We start from the raw sequence: 22804 nt of genomic DNA, 5'->3' as shown, positions 1-22804 counted from the left end.
AGAACTTTGTAAGAATGTGTTTCTTGGCTGAGATTGAATTGCTGAACGGCAGCTGGTTAGGTAGCATAAATAGTAATATTGTTGGAATTAGGTGACATTGGGAACCCTCCTTAGCTTTGAGGGAAGGCTTTTTTTTTTAATGTGTATTTTAAAATGGAGCATTAATGTATGTGAATGACTGAACTTCTGTGAAGATCTTTGTGAACAGTCATGAAAGAACAAATATTACATAGTTTTTCATACTGTAGCTTTCCTGTAGGTCCAGAATTTAAAATAGTATAATAAGAGAAGATGATAATATGCAACCGTACAGAAAACAAGGTTTATATTTACTGTTTTAAAATTTTACTCAGGCATTTATATCCTAGCGGACTGCCTGAAGAATACTCCTTTTTAACTACGTTTCGGATGACTGGAAGCACGCTTGAAAAGAACTGGAACATTTGGCAGATTCAGGATTCCTTGGGGAAGGAGCAAGTTGGCGTGAAGATTAATGGCCAAACAAAATCTGTTGCATTTTCATACAAAGGACTGGATGGAAGTCTCCAAACCGCAGCCTTTTCAAATTTGCCCTCCTTGTTTAATTCCCAGTGGCATAAGATTATGATTGGTGTGGAAAGAAGTAGCGCTACTCTTTTTGTTGACTGCATCAGGATTGAATCCTTACCTATAAAGCCAAGAGGCCAAATCAGTGTGGATGGTTTTGCTGTGCTGGGAAAACTTGCAGATAATCCTCAAGTTTCTGTTCCGGTAAGTATAAAACCATATGCATATACTGCGGTAGATTAAATCAAATCCAGATTGCTAAAAATTAATACATCAGAAATATTTGGTATCATCTGGATGTCTTAAACAATGAACAGTTATTCGTCTTTTTTATTCACACAAGCACTTATTCAAAAAGCGTTCGGTGCCTATTTTGAGTATAGCCTGTACCAGATGGAACGGGGGATCAGCAGAAGTTGGGTAGATGGTGCCTGTTCTTGAGTTGCTTAAAGCCTACTCAGAAGATGCCTCATTCCCACCTGGAGCACCCAGAGACCTTCTGAGGCAACTGTAAAGAAACTGATAACTGATGGGGTGCATAGTGTGTATAAATGACTAAGGAGGACAGTCGATTTAAGGTTAACATGAATGGTGGATTCAGTTAGTCAAGAATTCCATGCTTCTTGGAAGCTATGGACTTTGAAATGGGAAGATTTGAATTGGCAAAAGAAGAGCAGAAAGTGCATGCTAGCCGAGGAAAAGGACATTAAAGGAAAAAGAAGTAGCAAATAAGTAGGCTACATTCAAAGATCTGAAGACCAGGTGGTCTGGGTGAAGTGTGTACATGGAAATGTGAGTGAGTGTGAATGTGTGTGTGAGGTGGGTGAGGGGGCGACGGATACTAACTGCATAGTGTAGGAGAGATGGGGCTAGGAAGCTATACGGTGTCTGATCATCAAGAATGAAAATTACATAGATGGCACAATATTTATTTAGAAGTAGGTCTTGCATGGAATATTATAAAAGTAAAGAATTTTAGAGCTCTGTTTGTGATTTTACTATAGAGAGCCATGGATATAAAGGTAAGGAATTATATAATGACACATAATTGTGCCAACTGTCACCATATAATTCTATTATTTTGAATTGTGAAACTTACACTGAACAGTTCTCTAAAGGGATATTTTATAGTATTTTGACAGAAACAAAAATTATATTTTAGAGTACAAGTGTTCTTTTGGGGGAAACGAAAGAATTTACAGCTCAATAAATAAACTATTGATGTCAATCTCTTTCTCTCTCTCTCTCTGTCTCGGAGCTGCTGAATTCTAGTCACAAAACTCATATAATGGAGTGTAGGCAGGGGTGATACAATGATTTTGAATTGTTTCTGTGCCCTTCTCCAAAGGAAGAAAAAAGGATATCAGGCATCTCAGTAATGGAATAGTTCAAATAACATATTTCCAAGGAAAGAATTGTGATTAGTGTGAAGGGTAGTGTGAAATTTCTATATTTTGTGATGGACAGGAAGCAATTTGTAGCTGCCATGTTACTGCTCTGGCTTGTAGACTCTTGAGAATGTTTTCTTCAGCTAATGAGTTATCACACTTCAAGTGGCTGGGTTAGAAAGTCGATGTGACCACTGTTGTGCCATCTTGAAATTTTATGCAGTAAGATCTTTCCCGTGGCACTGGAATGGTTTTCAGACAACACTGAACTTCTGCAATATCTGTGTCATTTCTGGACCATGGGTGAAGGGGAAGAGACGTAGGGTACCGCCCCCTCACTGTAATAAATATCAATCAAGCACTTGTAAAATTGATTTGTTGAAACATTTCACTATAATGCTGAATGCTATTAAATTATCTGATTGCCAGAGCAGTAAAGTTACAATATTGCCCATTATATTAAAGTCTAGTCAACGATGTCACAGCTGATTATAGGTTTTCTGCCAAATCTAGTCCTAGCAGTTAGGTCCAGTTATCTTCTATTTTGTTGTGCCATGTGCAAGAAAGAACCTGGAAGCTGGTGTTACATTTTGCTGTTGGTCCACCAGGGAGCTTTCCAGTCAGTGCACTGTAGCCAAATGTTAAAAGTACTCGAAACAGGCATGCACAATTTCTTTTTCCTTCATACTGAATTCTGGTTCCCCCACAAGGAAACAGAAGAACTTGAGTCTAAATCTTATAGGTAAAAAAATTTCTACTTATGTCCAAGGATCGACAGTGACAATGTCAAACTTAAATTTACCACCAAAATGTATTCCTCAACTCTCACTCTGCATAAGAAAAAGTAGAAAACTCAATGTAAGAAAAATCAATTTGTGCTGTTTTAATTCTTTAATGCCCTTAATATACTAATTTAACATTTTCAAAATTCTTTCATTCCCACTAATTTATTGATCCTTGCAGCAATTTTATACGATAGCAAGCATAGATAGGATTATCTTCATTTCTCAGTTGAAGAAATGACCTCAAGCAAGTTTCTTGGCTAGTAAGAAACAGTGTTAGGATAAAATTTCCAATCTACCTTAGTTTCTGCTATGCCAACCAAGTTTCCTTTGATAAAAAATAAAAATATGTGTAACCACATATCTTTCCTTATAAAGCTTCTCATTATTCTCATTTTGGAAGACATTTGTCGTTTGCATAGAATTTTCAGAATTTATTTTGCAGGACAAACAAAATAAGTGTTTTGCTTTTTTAAAAAAGAGGGGAGATTGTATAGTATAAAACATGACCTTAGGCATTAATTCTACTTGTTTATTTGTTTAGTAAACTTTCATCATGTGCTTATATGCTGCATATACAAAGTTAAATAAATCACAGATCTTGTGTTCTTCAGTCTATAGAGTGTGAGGGGTTGAGATAGTAAACGATGACAACATAACACAGTAAGGACCATGATAGTGAATGGAAGGACATGGAAACAGTTCCTCAGATCAGAACAGGGAGGCATGAAAGTGGGGTTCAAGGGTTTTTCCTAAAGAAGATGATGTCTGAGAGGAAACCTGGGGATGAATAAGAATTATCCAGGAGAAGGTAAGGTCCAGTATTCTAGGCAAAGGGACTCTCATTTGGGAATTTCCACATTTATCAATTCTTCCTTTTTCAAGCATTATTCGTTTTCCCATACTACTCACTTTTCTGGACTAAGAATAGTCAAATACTCATATAAGTCCCCAGATAAAGCTCTACTGCCCACAAGTTGTTCCTACATCCTTGTTTTTATTATACGGCCTCTAATCTCACTAATTAGCTGAAATCTAATTGTCAGCTAAAGTTGCTGACAATTACTGAAGATTATCAGTGACTAACTGTCCCTTGAAGACTTAGAGAGTGATGAGTAGTGGTGTGCATACATTCTGAGAGGTAGAAGCAGTGCACTGACAGGGAACCCTTCTCTCAATAAGAGACAGCAAATATTCAATATTACTATGTGAGAAATCTTAAATTATAAAGAAAGGTGCCAATAGCATGCAAACAATATTTTTAATTTTTCTTCATGAAATTAGATTCATCCTAATCTTTGACATTCTACATTAATTGAATACTTTTTTCAGGATCAACACTTGCTCTTCTTTAGTAAGTAAATCAAAAGCAAACATCCATTCTAAAAGTATTAGCAGATGTCAGAAGGTAGCCCTAGGCACTGCGTAATAAAAAAGGCAACCGAAAACAACATTTGATGGAGTATTAATGCTAACAGACTCATTCATATTGTACTTGTTTGTGATTTCCCCCTATCTATTCCATCTTTGGTCTCTTTCCCTTTTCTAAATTGGAAAAGGAAACCAATTTCAAGAGGTTTCGTAAGGCTTGCAATATAGCTGCTCACGTGGTCTACAACTCAAACACCTTCTCATCGTTCATGGTTATTTAGTGACCGCAGAGCATTTTATGTTTTTTGCCCAATGCATTGCTGAAATACATGGTTAGTTTGATTTTGAAGCAATAAATCCCATATTTCCTATTCTCCTTTGTGCCCATATTTTAGGATGGTGCTATTTATCCCACTGCAAAGCTCAGTTTCCTGGCAGCATACCATAAAAACATGTTATTTTATGACAGGTTCTTTATTGTTTGTTGTCAGCCTGATTGCCTAGGAGAGTTATTTGGTACAGCTCTATTAGAAAGCAAAGCTGGCCCTTTTCCCTTTTCAGCAATGTACAGTGAGGGTTTGGGCTTGTTTGATGGGGGATAAACGTTTATGTGGTTTTACAAATACATGATTCAAACCCTTTTTTTTCCCTTACGTATATTCCAAATAAAACAGTGTGAACATGATTAATGAGACAGATATAATGCTTTTCAAAGGGCATTTCAAATGTGTTGCTCTATGTTATTTTTGTTAAATTCAGAGAAAATGTGAGTGCAAATAGAAAGAACCAACAAAATTGTTGATGGAGGAGCTATCTGTCCTTTACTCCATAGAATTACATCATACTAACCTCCATATGTAAAACCAATGAAAGTTTCATTAACAGTAACATAGGAAAATCTGTTATGAGGTTGTGATTGATATTGTTTCTGGTATTTAAGAAATATTTTAGGAAGATATGTTTTTTGTGATTTAAGAAGTGCATGACATCTACTATGTATAGTATCTAAACTAATTTGCTTACAAAATTGTTTTTGACAAATACACCTTTAACAAATACTTTTTCACTTGGAAGTATTAAATAAATACAAATGTAATAGTAAGGTAATCTGAACATATCCATAGGAGATACTTTTTATAACACTTTGGTGTGATTTGATTGGACTATTTTTGAACGCTGACTATCAAAACAATTTTTTAAAGATAAAATCTAGCCTGCTGCATCATAGACCGTATTAACGTCAACTGGATTTTTTACTAGGTGGGAATGACAGGAGAAGGACACACAGCAAAAGAGCTGCTAACCTAGTTATCCATTGCCCAAGCCATGGGAAGGGGCTATGGATAACTAGAATAAGAACTAAATGATGGCCAAACTTGTTTTTAATGGAAAATTGAAAACACTAAAACATTTTATTGGCTTCAACTGTGCCCATACCCTTACAATCTAAAAAATATTAGTGCTATTAATTTTTCTTTTTCTATTAAAGTTTGCATGGGTTATGAGCATAAAGAAATCTTTGTTATGTAGACTGGGTGGCTATAAGACAAGAGATTAATTCAGTGGCTTTTTTCCTTCTCTTTATATTAATCTCTGTATGGTTAGTTTCTTTGGTTACAATGTGGTGTCAATAGAATCACGGGCTTTCAGAGGTAGAGGAAACATTGAGGGCATTTAACCCAAATCTTTCAGTTTACACGTGAAGAAATGAAACCCAGACAGGGGAAGGGTCTTGCCCCATCTTGCAACCAAACCAGAAGAAAAACAATAACCAGAAGAAAAACAATATTAATTTTCTTTACTGTATTTCTTATCTATTTGTATATATTCATTTATTAACATTTAACAACTATTGATTAAATATCTGCTAAGTTAGAGACAGAAATTAAAGCTTGAATGAAGCTCACATTTAGACTGGGGAGAGATGAACACTAATGGATAAATGAGTAAATGTGTCATATGCCAGGTGGTTATAAGTCCTACAGAGGTAAATGAAGCAGGAAATTGGAGTTTCTGGAGAGAGGGCCTCCCTGAGAAAAAATTTTAACAGAAACCTGAAGGAGTTGAATGAATTAGCGTGTGGATATCTCGGGGAGGAGGATCCAAGGGAGAGAGAACATGGAATGGGAAGAGACTGGTGTTGGTGTTGTCTGCTATGTTTGAGGACAACATGGAGACCAGTGGGGCTGGAATGAGACTGAGAGAAGTAGGCACTGGGGCTGGAGAGGTACCATGACTGAGTGAGGATGCCAACATTGTGTTAGCATGTTGGATCTCGTGTGTGAGATGGGAAGCTATCAGAATGATTATGAATAAGTAATCATCATGTTCTCATTTTTTAAAAGTATCTCTTTGGCTGCTGTTTTAGCAATATACTGTGATGGATAGAAGTACAGGCCATTTAGAGGTACCTTAGGAAGAGACCTTAAGAGGCTACTGCAATAATTCAGGCAGGGATGGTCTTAGTTTAGAAGAGGGTGGTCGTGGTGAATATGGCTCAAAATGGTCAGATCCTGATATAGTTTGAGGGTAAAGCAAACAGGATTTGAAGTGCAAGAGAGAAAGAAGAGACAAGGATGATGTCAATATTTTTGGTGGGACGAACTGGAAAAATAGAGTTGCCATTTACTGAGATGGGAAAGACTGTGGGAAGAGCAGCTATCAGCAAAAATAGTAGGAGTTAGTTTGGAACATTTAAGTTTGATCACTAGTAGACATCCAAGTGAAGATAGTGAGCAGGCAGACTGCTAGATCAGAGACAGGTCCAGCTGGAAATAGAGCTCTGGGAGTTGTCAACGTATATATGGTATTTAAAGCAATGAAACAAGATGCAATCACTGAGAGATGAATGTAAGTAATAGAGAAGCCTTAGAACTGAACCCTGAAACAACCAACATTTAGAGGTTTCTGAGATTTAGCCAAAGAGACCAAGAAAAGCAGGAGAGAACTAGGAGATTGTGATTCCCTGAAAGTCAAGGGAAAATAGTATTGAGTTGTCAGAAAAGACATGACCAAGGTTAATGATGACAAAATAAAGGCATTGATCAAATCAAACCTATATTACATGATGAGAGATTGCAGAACATTCAAGTGTTCACGACCATCTGAAGAAGCTGGGATACGTAAGCTCGATATTTAGGTTCCACATGAACTCAAAGAAGTTCATTTGACGGCGTGTATAAATATCTGCAATATGCTCATTAAATGTGAGGAAAACGATCCTTTTTTGAAGCAACTGATAACTGGTGATGAGAAGTGGATTGTTTACAACAATGTGGTACGCAAACAGTCTTGGTCTCGATGTGATGATTCACCTCAAAAGACATCGAAAGCAGACATTCATCAGAGGAAGGTTATGCTCTCATTGTGGTGGGATTTTAAAGGTGTCCTGTTTGTTGAGCTCCTACCAAGGAACCAAACAATCAATTCGAATGTGTACTGTCGACAATTTGAACAAATCCATCATCCATAAACATCCAGAGCTTGTTAATTGTAAAGGAGTTGTGTTTCATCACGACAACGTGAGACCACACACAAGTTTGATCACCCTGTTAAAAATTATTGGAGCTTGGGCTGGCCGAGCGGCATGATGGTTAAGAACTGGCTTGGGACGCCAGAGGGCCCCGGTTCGGATCCCATATATGAGGGCCAGTGACACTGCCCTCTACAGCTAAGATGCTGAACAACAGCTCAACCTGGAGCTGGGCTGCCATGAGTCACTAGAGACGGCCTAGGCAGCAGCCCCTGCTGCAATGGGTTGCCATGGGCTACCATGGGTTGCCATGGGCTACCGTGTGTAGTCAGCAGCCAGCGTGAGCGGCCATCCAAAAGCCAGCGACTGATATGCCTTGCCTGGGAAGAGCTCAATGATGGTGCCAACTTGGGCCAGTGAAGCAATGTCCTCCACAACTAGACTGAAGAACAAAATGACAGCAACTTGACTGTTCCCCTTCCCCCAATTCCCCAGCGCTGTTCCCATCCCCCCAATTCCCCAATAAAAATCTTAAAAAAAAAATTATTGGAGCTTGGATGGGATGTGTTGCCACACCCACCATACTCGCCTGACCTTGCGCCATCAGACTTCCACTTGTTTCGCTGTCTTCAAACTCCTTGCATGGTATAATGTTTAATTCAGATGAGGCTGTAAATCAGCACCTTGTTCAGTTTTTTGCAGATAAAGACAGGTCCTTTTATGAATAAGGAATTATAAAGCTCACTGAAAGATGGCAAAAGGTTATTGAACAAAACAGGCAATATATCATTGGTTGATCTTTGTTCTTTATATAAATAAATGACCTTTGAAAAACATAGAAAAAGTATGTCATGACTTTTCCGACAACCCAATATTTCAACGAGGATGGAATAGTCCATCCACTCAAATGCTGTAGATAAATCAAATAATATGAGGACTGAGAGCTGACCATTGGATTTAGAAACCATTGAGGGTGATCTTGAGAAAAAACCCATTGGAGTAGAGGGAATAATAGCCAAGTTGGAAAGTGTTCAAGAGAGAATGGGAGGGAGAGGAATTGGAGGCAATAAATATAGATGATCATTTTGAGTTTTGTATGAAGGGGAACAGGAAACAGGATGGCAGCTGAAGAGGGATGTGGCATGAGGGGAGGATTGATTTTAAGTGGGCACATAACTCAGCATGGCTTACCATCATCCTGAGTGAAGCACTTCTTGATGTTCTACTACAGTAGATGGCTTCTGCCTTAAAGGATCAGGCTTTTATTACCACGTGAATCTCCTTGAAATGCTCTTTTACACCAGGCCACCTTTCTCCATTCTTATCCCTGTTGCAGAAAATTCTTTGCTATCAATCCAATAATTAGCTACGCCCAAATATTTAAATTTCTTAGCTCAGAATTCAAAGGGTGGAAATCTGATATCTACTCTGCGATAGCAAATCTGGTCTCTTCTCTGTACATCACTTTCCACCCTTATGCTTTGTTCTTGTCACGTCCTGTTTTCAGAACTCTGTTGCCCTCCCCATATCTGCTTATGAAAATCTCAATTGCTCTTCAGGGTCCTACTCACATTTGGCATGCTGTATGCTTCCCTTGTTGATGACCTTAGCCATATCACATATCAACTGCAATAGTATTTATTGTCAAAGCATTTTTTTGGCTAGCGACTACCCTGTATACTAAACATTTTTGTGTCTTTTGCATTAATATCAAAGCACATGAATAAAAAAATGAATAAATTACTACATGCCAACTCTGCTAACTCCAAGCCTCCTGCTCTTTCCTTTCACCATTCTGCCTCTGCCTTTGGTACAATTCAGGTGATTGTCACCTACTTATACATAAGTACAATTTCTAGCACTGTGTCTGAAACTGCATGGCCCAGGTTACATAGAGTTGGGAAATTTTCTGTTTTCAAGGTAGTTGAGAGTCTTCTGCTCAGCAATCATGAAGCTTGATGGGGAGGAGGTCTTTCATGATGATAGAAACCAACATTTTGTCATAAAAGAAGAATAAGATATGAGAATTCAAGTATTTCTTTAAATATTTGTGGTTGCTGAGTAGACAAAAGCTTAATGAAACATAATTGAGTTTGCAAAAAATCAAGCCTTGTGTCATTCCTATTAATATTGAGCCAAGTTCCATAGTTTGTCATTAGAATTATCTCTCAGGAGGAAAAGTTGGTTGTCTGCTCTTTGTTTAGTTCTTATGAAGGGCTTAAATAACTTATTTATATTTATCAACAAACCTAACAAAATAACTAGAAATCACTAGTCCTATTAAAAGAGTAGAGAGTTGGGGACAAAATTGCTTGTTTTAATGTGTTGTCAGCTGGACACTATTCTAGCTTAGGGAAAGGAATTATATCTTAGTTTTTTCTAAAAAAGAGCTGGATAATGTCAATCTGAGCGAATGTAAGGCATCTACCGCCCCTCACACAACTCAGCCTTCTCTGAGACAATGGTGAAGTATTTTATGTTGAGAAGGTTGGGTTGTGCTAGGGCATTGTATGTTTTAACAGACTTTTTTTTTAAACCTTTTTGTTTCTCTACTTGTATTTTTTCTCTAGTGTTACAACTTGTAAACTCCTTGTAGGAGGAGAGAGTATCTTTGGTTTCCCTTAGTGATTCACTTATATTGGGACTTCAAAAATGTTTACTGAGGACTAAATTAAAATACTTGTCAAATATGTTATGTCAGTGCATATTCAAAGAAAAGCATGATTCCAGGTATGAAAATGAGGGACATGTGGAAATCAGCATGTTAGATGTATAATGAAAGTGACTTTTACAAAGGAACTCTGCCAATCTTCCTTGAAAGTAATTAACATGCAAATTGGAATTCATATTGCATGCCAAAAAATGGTTGTTGTGTAGATGATTATTAGTATGTAGGTGGTGTTTATGTGGATGCACAGATGTGTTCAGAAACCTCTGATCTATGTCACACCCTGAGCAGCCCAGCCTGTATTCATAGAGGAATTACATTTCATTCCCTCATTATCCTGTGCCACAATTGCATCTCACATATTTAAACAGTTGTAGCGGGTTATCCAGAGAGAATTACTCTTTTGAGAAAACAGCTTAATGAATCACTTTGCATTTGCAATAAGTAACTTTAATGATCTATCTAAACAAAGAATATAGGTCTCTTGGTTAGCCATATAATTAATGTTTCTCAGGGTGATTAAGGTAGGAACTATTTTTGAGAATTAAAATGTCACACATACAATCCAAACCTAGTTTGAGTTACCAGTTTACAAAGGACTTCGTGAATAAAATCATATGAGTGGTCTCTCTTATTTTGAGAGTTAGGGAGTGGGGAGACATCTTTGCTTATTCTGGTAATATTTTTTTATCTGATCATCGAGGAAAAAATTTATAATTCTCTTTCCTATGTGATATTTTGTTATACACATGAATACATAGCTGCATAAAGAAATAGCTGTCGGTTTTTGGATGCTAGAAATTTTGCTTCTGGATATATTTCTGTAACAAGCATGCAAATAGGGAAAAGTTTGAATTCTTATGGAAGTTTCTTAATCTAATCCTGAAGCTTTTTAGCAGACATTGGAAAACAATCTTACAGGTTTTAATTTCTAGATAACTTCTATTTATCTTTAATACAAATGTTCAATCACCATTGGTTACCCCCTTAGAACATTCTAACTCATCCTGTATTCTTTGGGGAGGCTGAGTAGGAAAGTAGAGAAAGCCTTATTTTAGACTCAGGCACATTTGGAAGGCTAGCTCTGTCTTTTACTAGCTGTCTGTCCTGTGGCAAATGATTTAACCTCTCTTAGCCATGTGTGATCTGCTTCAAAGAGTTGTTTGAGGCTCTGCTAGGTATTTGGTATTCATTAAGGACAAGGGTGTTCCATTCTTTCCTTTATCTTCCTTTTAAAATTTCCACTGCAGTTTAGAACAAAACCAAAATAAAAGCTCTTCCAAGCAAACAGGATTATTCTAATAAAAATAGGGTTTGATTAAAGTAATTTTCTTACTTGCAAGACCTTGTGTAGTCTGGAAAGCAGTTCTTTTATAGGATGTCAGTATTCTGGTCTTAAATAATTCACACCACGAAGACACAGATAATTTTCATACAATTCATAGATAAATTTCCATCTCAAGATATTTTATGATTTAGCTGCTCACTTTCTTTTCATCCCACTTAACTCCTTTTTCCAGATGCCCACATTTTCTGAAGAAAAGGCATGGTAATTTGAGAGAAGCAAGAACAATGGAGATAGAGAAGAACTTTAGGACAGTTAGAATCATGTGAGAAAAGGTGTCAATGTAAGAATGTGAAAGTTTAATGTATTATTTTGACCCTTTTATAAAATAGGAAACTTCCTTTTATTTAAATTTCCCTTCAGTATAGGTAGAAGGGAAAGATTTCATTGTCTGTCCTCTCCAATTTTGATTTTCCATCCAGTAACTTTAATTCTGGACATTTCCATAACATTGGGGGGGGGGGAAGTATCTAATTTAAATCTAGATCCAGCAGACCTAAAGTCCATTTGGCAGGTGGGATGGAGTGCAACTCACTATTGGATGAAAGAAGAGAGATAGTGTTTAGATTTGGGACCTGGATACTTAAGTAGACATTTGCATAATGCCAGGAGAATCAGCTTACCAAGAAATATGGATCTGATTTGAGGTGCCTAGCAAGGAACTTTCTCTATTTAAGAGGGGCCAGCAAGGCACATTGTGGCAGGCTTCCTTTAGGGTACATATATATTTTAAAATCTTGTCACCTGAGGCTTTCAGATTCAGAACTGGCCACTCTTTCTGTTATGCATTTTTTTGTTTGTTTGTTTTGTTTATTTTTCCTGTTCCCCTCTCCTTTCTCCCTTTGAACCTGCTAAAATGTAAGGAGTTGTCAGGATATATTTGGATTTCAAGTGTCTAAAAATGTTATATCTCTTCAACCAATGGATAAGATTATACCAAATTGAAATATTTTTTATTATTTTGTTTTTCCCCTGACTCCTAGATTTCCCTCTCACTCCCACCATTTCTGGTAGTTCCTATTTCCTTTTTAAGCTGTGACCACTCCATGAAGAATGACTTCTCTAGCATGCACATTATTCCAGGACCAGATTTTTTTCCCTTTACTTTATTCCTGGGTGCCACCTCTTTGGGTACCTCTGTCTCTAATCTTCTCCCATGTAAGCTCTTAGCGCAAATGTTCTCTGTGGATTTCAATCCGCCTGGGTTCCTATCCAGACTCTGACATTTATTGACAGTTCCTTGTTCTCTCTGAGATTCATTTTAATAGAATCACTTCTTGAGGCTGTGATGAGGATAGAAACACAAAGTCAGTGCCAGTGATCTGCTTCCTGTCTAGGGCTATCCTGGAGTAACCCAGAGCTAAAGACATCTGCATCCAATGATCAGAGAAACCTGGGAAGGGCTTCCAGCCCATTTCCAGTGGAAATTTATATTCAAGGAACAACAAAAGTCCTGGTCCAGAGATCAACCAGTTCAAGTTGGTCTCCAGTCGCTTAGCAACTGGACCACACTTACAAACAAACTCATCGCGGTCTTAAATGACTTGCTTCTGTCCTCCAAAAGTTCCTCACTGACTGTCCGCTGTTTTTGTCCAGTTTGAACTTCAATGGATGTTGATACATTGTGACCCACTGCGGCCCAGCAGAGAGACTTGCCATGAGCTGCCAGTCAGGATAACGGTGAGTCCCTTGACCACCTGCAAAGGCCACTTCCACCCAGCTGACTTCCCCTACCCTACCTCCCCACCCTTTCTCCAAAAAGTCCAGGCTTTGCTGTACAGACAAGGTGAATATGAAGGAAGAACTGGTCCCCCCAACATTCTGATGGGTAGAAATAAGCCCCGGGTGTCCGGGTCTACCTTTGGTGGCTTACGACCCTCCCTACTCCCCTCCAAAACATCCCTGCAGTACGTCAACTCGCAGCCCCCAAGGGCACACAGGTGACCGGAGGAGGCTCTGAGGACTGCGAGAGCCTGCACTAGGGCGGGCAGAGGCAGAGCCGAGCACTCAGGCCGCGGGGAAAGGGTTAAGAGAGACTGTTGTCATTTTATCCGTCCTCCCGGCCCCGCAAGCTATCCTCCAATCCCCAGGACCCTCTCCAGGGCCATTCATAAACAGGAGGAACTTACGCCTCCCTGGCCGGGGCACCTTTGCAACCACTACTCCTGGGGGCACTTTTGGAGGGGAGTAAGTGCCGCTTCATGCGCGTGGCGGGTCCGGAAGCTTAGCCGGGCGGTAGGAGGCCCAGTGGACCCCGGGGATTAGCAGAGGGCGGAGGGCATGGCCTGGACCGCGCGGGACCACGGAGCCCTTGGGCTGCGACTGCTGCTGTCAGGGCTCTGCCTGTGTGCGGCTCAAGTAAGTTGTGCGCGAGTTGGAGATGGGGGGTGGGGGGGAGGCCTCTCACTTTCTTCCCATCTTTACTTCTCCAGCCCAGCCAGACCCTTGATCAGGTAAGCTGGGGGCGAGAAGTGTTTGCATGTTTCAAGAGCACACAGGGAAAGGTGGGGGCACAGCCGTCTGGGGAGCCGTGGGGAAGGTGGAGCATTCCCAGGGCTCTGGGGCTGCACGCTCCCTCCAGCCCGAAACAACTGCAGCAAGCACCGTGGGAGTCGGGAGCCCTAGATGACCCCTCGGTCCAGGAGAGGGAGCCTCCTCCTGTCCCCACCTGGGCCCTAACACTGCAGGCTCGTGCGCTGAAGGCCATGGTGTCTCGAGACCCGGGCTTAATTTTTTAGCATGGCTGCTTCTTGCCTGCCCTCCCCCTTTCCTGGTCACAGTCAAAAAAGCAGGAGGCGAGAGAAGGCGGGAATTGAGGCTAGCTGCGCTCAAGTTCTCTCTCCCTCTCGTCCACACCGTGGTGGCAGCACTAAAACACACGTCCTGGTAGCGGTTCCCGCAGCTCGGGCATTGGAATCGGGCAGGCTTGGCTCCCATCAAAATTTCAGCAACTTCCCAAAGGCTCCGGCGTCTCCTCCCTCCCGAGCCGGAGAGGACACGGCGGGGGCGGTGAGCCCAGCCGCGGTTTGAGGTTTCACTTACAAAGACCCCATTGTAACCTGTCTGGTCATTGGAGTTAGAAAAACAAAGTTTTCCTTGATGAAAGAAGCTTTTTTTTCTTTCCTTTTTTTAAATTCAGAAGGGGAGAAAAAGCCCACATTCCCTAAGCAACATGCTCACACTATTTCAGACGCCACCAGTCCTTCCAGCACTGTCAAAGCTTAGCTCTTAGCAAGCAATAAAAGGGGTCATCCCCTAGGGTCAGTCTGAGATTTAGTGCAGTTCTGAAGCAAGGTGCAAAGACCTCATGCAAGAAAGTGTCACCGAAGGTCAATCTGAAATGAGGCCAGGCTCTCGCTGGGTTTCAGGGCTCTTCTGCCCCACCGCTCCCCAATCTTTTCCTCAAGAGTATTTCCCCCAGATATCTACTGGACATAGAAAGATTTACAAAAACGATACTGTAATCAATCTGATGTGGAGCACCTCCATTCTTAGCTGTTGCATTTTAGCCAAAACACTGACTTGGAATTACTGATTCCATCGAGGTATCGAATGACAACCGTTTTCAATAGTGAACCCCTTTTTAAAAGGGGCCGCAGGCCTCTTTTCTTTACCACCCCCTTTTGGTTTAATGCACTCTGTAGAGGTGCGGTCCTGTGACCCCTCTCCCCACTTTGGGGACATAGATCCTGCTTTTAACCCCCCAGTTCAACCTCATTTGGAATATGGCGGAGCCGAAACAGCCTGCGTGCGCTCTCTTGGAAGCTTGATACCTATTTATTAAATGGATTTCAAAAACCCAGCCTCCACAGGGAGTGTCGTTACGGGTTGGAGGTGGGAGCCTCAGGACATCACGCCTAGTTTCACCTTGTTGCCCAACGTGCTCCGCTAACCCGCGTGTGCTCTTTTTGTCAGAGAGGTCCCCCGGGCGAACAGGGGCCTCCGGGGCCTCCGGGGCCCCCTGGAGTTCCAGGCATCGATGGCATAGACGTAAGTCTGTTTCTCCAGTCCGGCCCCCTCTCTTCCTCCCACCCTGCCTTGTCCTACCCGTGCTCCAGCGGCTCGAGAGGTTTTTTTCTTTTGAGAGAAACAGATACCTCCACCCTAAGGAGGAATTGGCCCGGGGTGAGAGCTGGGATTTGGATTTTAAAAGCCTGGGGTTTTTTTTTCGGAGGGAGGAGGTAGAAGTGTCCCGTTGTCCCCGTGGGTCGTGAATATCCACCATTTAACGCTTACCCTGTCCCCGATCTGAGTGGCGAACACGCGTGGGATTCTCCCCTTAGGGTTGCCAACGCCTCCCACTCATGTACTGCTGTTGCCTTCTCTCCTACCCCTCCAGGGTGACCGAGGTCCAAAGGGTCCCCCGGGCCCCCCGGTAAGTTGATTAGCATGGTCGCACTCCATTTCGTTCTTTTATACGTGGAAAGCCACGTGTGTCCAAAAAACTCAACTTTGCACCTTTTCCTCTTCCTGCCTCTCCCTTTCCCTGCTCAGGGTCCTGCTGGAGAACCGGGAAAGCCAGGAGCTCCGGGCAAGCCTGGCACGCCAGGTGCTGATGTGAGTAGGCTCGCATGAGCAGCTGTGTGTGTATGTGTGTGTGGGGGGGGGCGGGAAGAGAGGGGAGGAAGGGAGAGAAGTGGAGATGTGTTAGACGGATGCTCCGGGCGGGGGCGGTAGACCCCGCTGAAACAGGGCAATGGCCCTGAATTCGCCTGGCGTGGGTGGCATGGAGGCTGCAGCTTTCTGCAAAGGGACCTGCAAGTGTGGTGATACCTCCAGGCTCCCTGGGGACAGCAGGCAGCACTGGCATTTCCTCCTCTCAGAAAACAGTACTGGTACGGGCTTCCTGCCTCAGTCCGTCCACTCCGCTCACCCGGTGAGCTCTCAGGCCCACTTTGGGGCACAGGGGATGCTGGGGGACTTTGGGACACAGGGCATGCCTGGGGGAGGAGGGATCCTACTGGCTTGTGCTGAGGGCGCTTGGCAGCAAGTTGTCTTTGCTTTTGTCCTTTCAATGGCACTCCCTAGATTCATTTAGAAAAAGAACCTGCAGGCAGGGAAAGGGGCAGAGCACTCCTAAATCCCAAGGAAGAGAAAAAAGTTGCTCTTGAGGGGAGGTCCTAAAGTGAGTGGGGGTGTGTGGGGATAGGCATAGGCAGGGAAATGGTCAGCATACATGGAGTAGGAAATTCAAAACTAGTTTTCTCTCTTTCCATGGTGTTTCCTTAGCTGGCATCACTGACAGAAATGAGCTGGCTAGGGTTGCTTGAAGACTGGGAACCAGCAACCTTTCCCCAATTTTACCATCTCCACACCCCCTACCCCCATCTGGGGAAAGCTCAGATACTGAGTTGCATGGTAAACCTAACACTAAGTAATATTTCTTCAGAGTAAAATGACTTCAGGACTCTCAGGATCTCCTCTCTCCATGCATTCAGCTAATTCTTATTGAGGTCCCAGTATAGGCCAGTTCTTGACTTAGTTGCTGGGGTACAAAGTGAAGTAAGATGTGGCATCTGTTCTCAGAGAACAGACAGTGGTACATCCAAGTCATCCTTCAACAACTTACCGCTTTATCTACTTTCCCAAAATAAAAGACTTTTCTAAATCAAAGAAAGCACCTGAAAACCCATTATTGTAATTTCCAAGAATTTTTGGCTAGAGTTTAAGACAGATCCTTCGCTTTACGAAATGAAAAATAGCTAGATTTTAGCAGTTATTAAGGAGTGCCTTCTTTATCAAGGTTATTGTAATGAAGGTACTTGTCTATGCTACTTATGCTTTAGGAAGTAGGCTTTGTTTTGCATTTCAAAGTACCTAGTTTGAACTTTCTATTTATGCAAAGTGACAGTGAATGATGCCCATAAGGACTAATATTTGGGTAATCCAAACTGAAATTATATAACTTGGCTATCAAGCCCTTCTCAAAAACATGTGACTGACTTGAAATTGTCACAAAATAAAAAAGTCTGATAAATAAAAGGCCATTAAATAAACCAGTAGTCCAATATAGGTTGGATTTGTTTCTGCATTCCTTTGAAACTTGGACCTGACTTCTGTTTTGTGTGAAAATGTATGATTAAATTATTATTATTGTTATTATTATTATTATTATTATTATTATTATTAATTTTTATGGTGGTTGAAGCGCCTGAAGTCTTGTCTCACTATTGAGTTGCAATAATTTCAGACAGGGGGTTCGACTTTTCTGTGCCTTAGTTTTATGATGCTTATGTAGCGTGCTCAGCAAATTTTTTACCTTTTACTAGAAGATCATGAAGACAATGCCTGATTTTGCTTTACACAGTAATTTCCCCACTTAAACAGAAATTTTGGGTAAACAAATGAAAGTTTTTCAAAATATTCCAAAGTACATGTGCAATAATGATTACAAGTATTTTTCTTCTTTGTCTATAGTGCAGTACCATAGTGCAGAACAAACCAGGTTTCCAAAGTTAAAAAATATAAAAGAGTAAGGCTTCTTACACAACTTTGATCCTGGGAGGTCCTCAGGGACAAACTAATGAGAGCATTGAATCAGTCTCGGGGACTGAGAAGGAAAGCAAGAAAAAAGAAAAGGAGAAAGGAAGGAGAGAAAAAAGTAGCAAATCCATGTATGTGCCAGTACTGTAGGCATTTCCTAGAACTAAGCAAAAAATGAACTATACTAATTTGCATTTGTGTAGAACAAACTTTTTTCTAAAGCACCTTCACAAACATTATTTCTTTTAACCTTGAAACAACCTGGATAACAGGTTTGGCTAATATTTTTCTCCACAGATTAGAAAACTGAATAATTATGAGGGCAAGTGGTTTCCTCACGGACCCAGTTATTTAGTGGCTAAGACAGTGAAGGAAACCAGATTTCTTGATGTTTAGATTCACCTTCTTTACATAGAGTTTTACCCTATTCAGATACAAATGAGATTTTTAAATAGAATAATTAGAGAAAATAGGGAGAAAAAAATTAAAAGTGAATTTTTAGTATCTGAATTACCAACCAAGAAAAATGATATGGGTAATTCAATGGAAATAAAAAATTTATAATTGATATTTTATAAATATCTATAAATATTTCTATGCTCATGTTCACCAATTTTTTAAATGGAGCCACATGGGACTTAATAAGATTCTCAGCTGAAAAGTTTTCTTACTCCAGCCTTTGGCTCATTTGATATTTTAAACAAATCTTTTACACGAAATTGAGAATAGACATTGAGAATAATGAAATGCTAGTGACTAAATCAGTTTGCTGTTTGTTTGTTCCTGGAAATAAGGAAGCTAAGTAAATAAGAAAGCTTCAGTAATCTTTTCTTGAAACGTGAATGTGAGTGTAGTAATAGGACCTTAAACTCCAACTTCTTTGTGTTTGCTCTTTGATTCATTGCAAAGCTGTACTCTTTGGTGATGTTAACAAATGGTTAATCAGATACTGTTTGGAAGAATCTGAAAGAAACATGGTTTAACGGTAATTAAGTTAAGTGGATTTTTGACAGAAAAGGTAAAAGAGTCATGACAGCTATGTTTGTAGAATTATGCCTTGAGTCTCACGAGCTGAGTCATTGGAATGTTGGAAGGAAATTATATTGAGGGCTGGTGTTCCCGCCAAACAGCTGCGTGAAAGTTCAGCACACAGTCAGCTTCAGTATCATCCCATATAGAATTTTTTCTTCATAAACATTCATATGAAAACAATTCTTTCTGCCACTGGTCCCATTTTCCTCTTTCATTTCTTTAATAAATAAGAATTATTGCAAACTGAAATTGAGTATGTGTGTGAATGTAAATGTGGGAAAAAATATATGTTTATAAAATCTTTCGTTTTTTGCTAAGCCTTTAGTTTAACTTCTTTTCCCTCATAGACATGTAAAATTAGAGAAGTCGGAGCTTGGTTATAACCTTGTACCTAAAGCACAACTGTATTATTATCATCAGTAATATCAATAGAGGCATTCTTAGATGCTATTTGCTGTGATATGCTCAGCAAGCTCCATAAAACAGTATTTTATTTATTCTTACAGCATCTGTTTAACATAGGAAGAAGAAGAATTAGAGTTAAACATAGAAAGTATAGTTAAACCATGCCACTTTTTATAGGAAACAGGTTAGAACATTTTTTGAATGTAGACAACTATTATCACTGGCAGATGTTATATGATTAGAATAGTGAGTTATTAAGGAATTGTTCTGAAAGGTCAGTGTAAATGGAAATAGTAAGGCATCAAAGAAATGTGAGGGGTCCATGAAGCACGGTGCCTGTAGTTTTAATATCTAGATTTTTTTGTTTATATGCAGTGTGCTTTCTGAATGAGGTTGTAAGCTCTCAGAGGGCATGAAATACAGTAAAACCTTGGATTGAGAGTAGCATGGTTTGCGAGTGTTCTGTAAGACAAGCAAACATTTCTAATACATTTTAACGTGGTAAACGAGTGATGTCTCACAATAGGAGTAGTTTGTTTCCGGAACAAATTATGCTTGCAAACCAAGGTATTACTGTATGTCTTATACTTCATGTGAACTCTTCACAGCATCTAGAACAGAGCTGACCATATAAGAATGATGATAATAAGAATAGCTAACATTTATTCAGGGCTCACTGTGCCAGGCACTGTTGTAAGCACTTTGTGCATAATACCCCATTTAATCTTCAAAATTGCCACATGAGGTAGATATTATTATTATACCCAATTTACAGATTAGGAAACTGAGGCACTGTATAGTTAAGCAACTTGTCAATAGTTGCACAGCTAATAAGTGGCAGAGCGGGGATATGAACCAAAAATAAAGATGATGAGGAGGGACAAGGGTAATATCCCTACACCTGACAGGCTAGCCTATTCAGTAGTCATGAACTGAGCATGTGCTAGATGCCAGGGACAATGTGCAAAGACTGAATGAGCATGCAGTCCAGTCCTTGTCCTCGTGGAGTTTATAATTTTCTACATAGCTGTTTCATAACAGAGTTCACCTGACATCTGACACCAGAACGTATTTTCAATGTAATTCAAAGACCTTCCTAGGGACAGAGATACTTTATCATATCCTATGGAAGATACTAAATAAGAAGTGAGCTGGAAGCAGCCTTCAGGTTATCCAACCATTTAGTTGGTTGTGCTTTAATATTATGCAGCTGAAATTCTACCATATGCTTTGTGGCTACTGTCCTCCAATCTTGTCAGTTTTTCCAGTCACAGGTTGAAGAAGGTTAGTGGGCTGCATGTGGGGGAACTGGCCAGGGTTGGTCTTAAAGGACACAATTCCTATGAAGTAGGAATTAGAGATTCTATTAGTCAAACGTGCCCTGAGGTTTACAAAACCTATGTGCCAGGTGTGCTTTTAGAGAGTGCTCCTGGATGTACAGTTTGTTTGCTGAAATGCCAAAGCCAATGTTTCATGACTCGAGGTGTTCAGCAGCTAAGGTGTTGGGGCTTGCTCTAAAATTAGTGTTGTACTTAGACTAGGGTGATTGAAAATCAAAGACAGTCTGTCAAAAATTATTTTGTGTGTGTTTAATAACATTCACCTTTGGTAAATTTCCAGTAATTAACATTTTCAACTCACTTTTTTCTATTTTCTTTGCTTTACTCTATGGAGTTATGAGACAAATTAATTGATATAAAGAAATGTAAGAATGGTGGCCAGTGAACTAATTTTCTATACAAATTCCATGAAAGCATTTTATTGATAATTATGCAGACTATGACAGCTTAAATATGGATTTTGGTGATCCATTTTTAAGTAGGGATTTTATATTTTCAAGGAATCCTTCCCTTGGTTAATATCACTGTAGTCTTTTTCAAAATCTTGATAATAGATAGGTTTTATAAGATATTTATGTATGCATGCATGTATGTATTGGGTTGTTGGAAAAGTCATGACATATTTTTTCTATGTTTTTCATTGCCAAAATGCATCATGACTTTTCCGACAACCCAAATATATGTACATATATACAGATACACATAAACATATTTATCTTTAGCAAGGTATAATTTCAAGATTATATTATAAATGAGAATACCTAAAAGTGTTAGAGTAAATAAAAAATTAAAAATAGAAAAATGCATCTTCACCAAAATGGAAATTCAGGTATAGATATAGTGTTATGCTTTAATATCTATTTTACGTTGAAAATGATTATAAAATAAGTACTGTTAGGGAAAAATGACAATGTTTGAAAGATATGCTTTAATATTAAATGGTAGTTATAAATGTATTTTATAGTAACTGGCTTAAATTCTATACATGGAGTGGCACACATGAAAATATATACTTAATTGTAGGTGTTTTTAGTAAGGAAGATAACTTAAAAACATGCATGTACTCAAATGTTTCAACTTTAAAAGTTAACGTTCTTAAATAGGCAATTGTCATTACTAGAAGATGGCTAGAGGACTTTAGGTGGCTGTAAAGCAATAATGAGGTTGATTATTTTTAACTCCTCATGAAGAAACATTTTATTAACTCTCAAAACATTATTAGAGAGGGACGGCCGAGTGGTGCATTGGTTAGGAGTTGGATTGGGAGTGCAAGCTCTGAGCAGCAAGGCCCCAGTTTGGATCCCACATGAGGGCCAGTGATGCTGCACCCTCTACAGCTAAGATGGTGAAGAACAGCTTGACTTGGAGCTGGGCTGCTGTGAGTGGCTGGCGATGGAATAGGCTGCAGTGGGGCTGCAGTGGGCTGCCATGAGCCACTGTGAGTGGCCGGTGAGCCACTGCCTCATCCGGGAAGAGCGCAATGATAACACCAATGTGGGCCAATGAAGTGATGTCCTCCACAACTAGACTGAAGAACAAAAGGATAGCAGCTTGACAGTTCCCCTTCCCCGATTTCCCAATGCTGTTCCCCTCTTCTAATTCTCCAATAATAATAATAAAAAAAAAACCTTAAAAAAAGTTCATAGCTTTAAAAAATATATTAGAGAGTTATAGAGACATATAGTATTTTTACTTTATAAATGAAGTAAAGGAGGTACATAAACATGGGTAAGTGGTGGAGCCAAGACCTTTTGTCCCATCAGATTTACCTGTTAGAACACTGTAATTGTTATATTGAATTTTTACAAAGAAATGACAAAAATACTACAATATAAAACACTATAATAAACAATACCATTAGCAGGAAGTTAGGACTATGATAAAATTTATCAATAGAAAGTAACTGATGACATGTTAAACAGTACTTTTGAGTAAGGATATAGAAAGGTATTTATAAATATTTGCATCATAC

General features: G+C 39.7%; 1 protein-coding gene across 2 annotated transcripts in view; it reads left to right on the top strand.

Annotated features, from left to right (window-relative positions):
- COL9A1 (collagen type IX alpha 1 chain) overlaps positions 1 to 22804 on the top strand; it is a 97054-nt gene that overhangs the window by 7780 nt on the left and 66470 nt on the right. The window contains exons 5-10 of one of the 2 annotated variants that reach the window (XM_019663977.1): positions 354 to 750; positions 13169 to 13252; positions 14005 to 14025; positions 15488 to 15562; positions 15912 to 15947; positions 16067 to 16129. In XM_019663977.1, the coding sequence (XP_019519522.1) occupies positions 354 to 750; positions 13169 to 13252; positions 14005 to 14025; positions 15488 to 15562; positions 15912 to 15947; positions 16067 to 16129 (676 nt within the window). Of the gene's footprint in view, positions 1 to 353; positions 751 to 13168; positions 13253 to 13660; positions 13931 to 14004; positions 14026 to 15487; positions 15563 to 15911; positions 15948 to 16066; positions 16130 to 22804 lie in introns of those variants that run through there. The other variant, XM_019663978.1, reaches the window with a different exon arrangement.

This window comes from Hipposideros armiger, unplaced genomic scaffold, assembly GCF_001890085.2.
Source record: "Hipposideros armiger isolate ML-2016 unplaced genomic scaffold, ASM189008v1 scaffold_413, whole genome shotgun sequence".
Taxonomy (NCBI): domain Eukaryota; kingdom Metazoa; phylum Chordata; class Mammalia; order Chiroptera; family Hipposideridae; genus Hipposideros; species Hipposideros armiger.
Note: the sequence above shows the minus strand (reverse complement) of the source record. Positions and strands in the feature narration are given on the sequence as shown.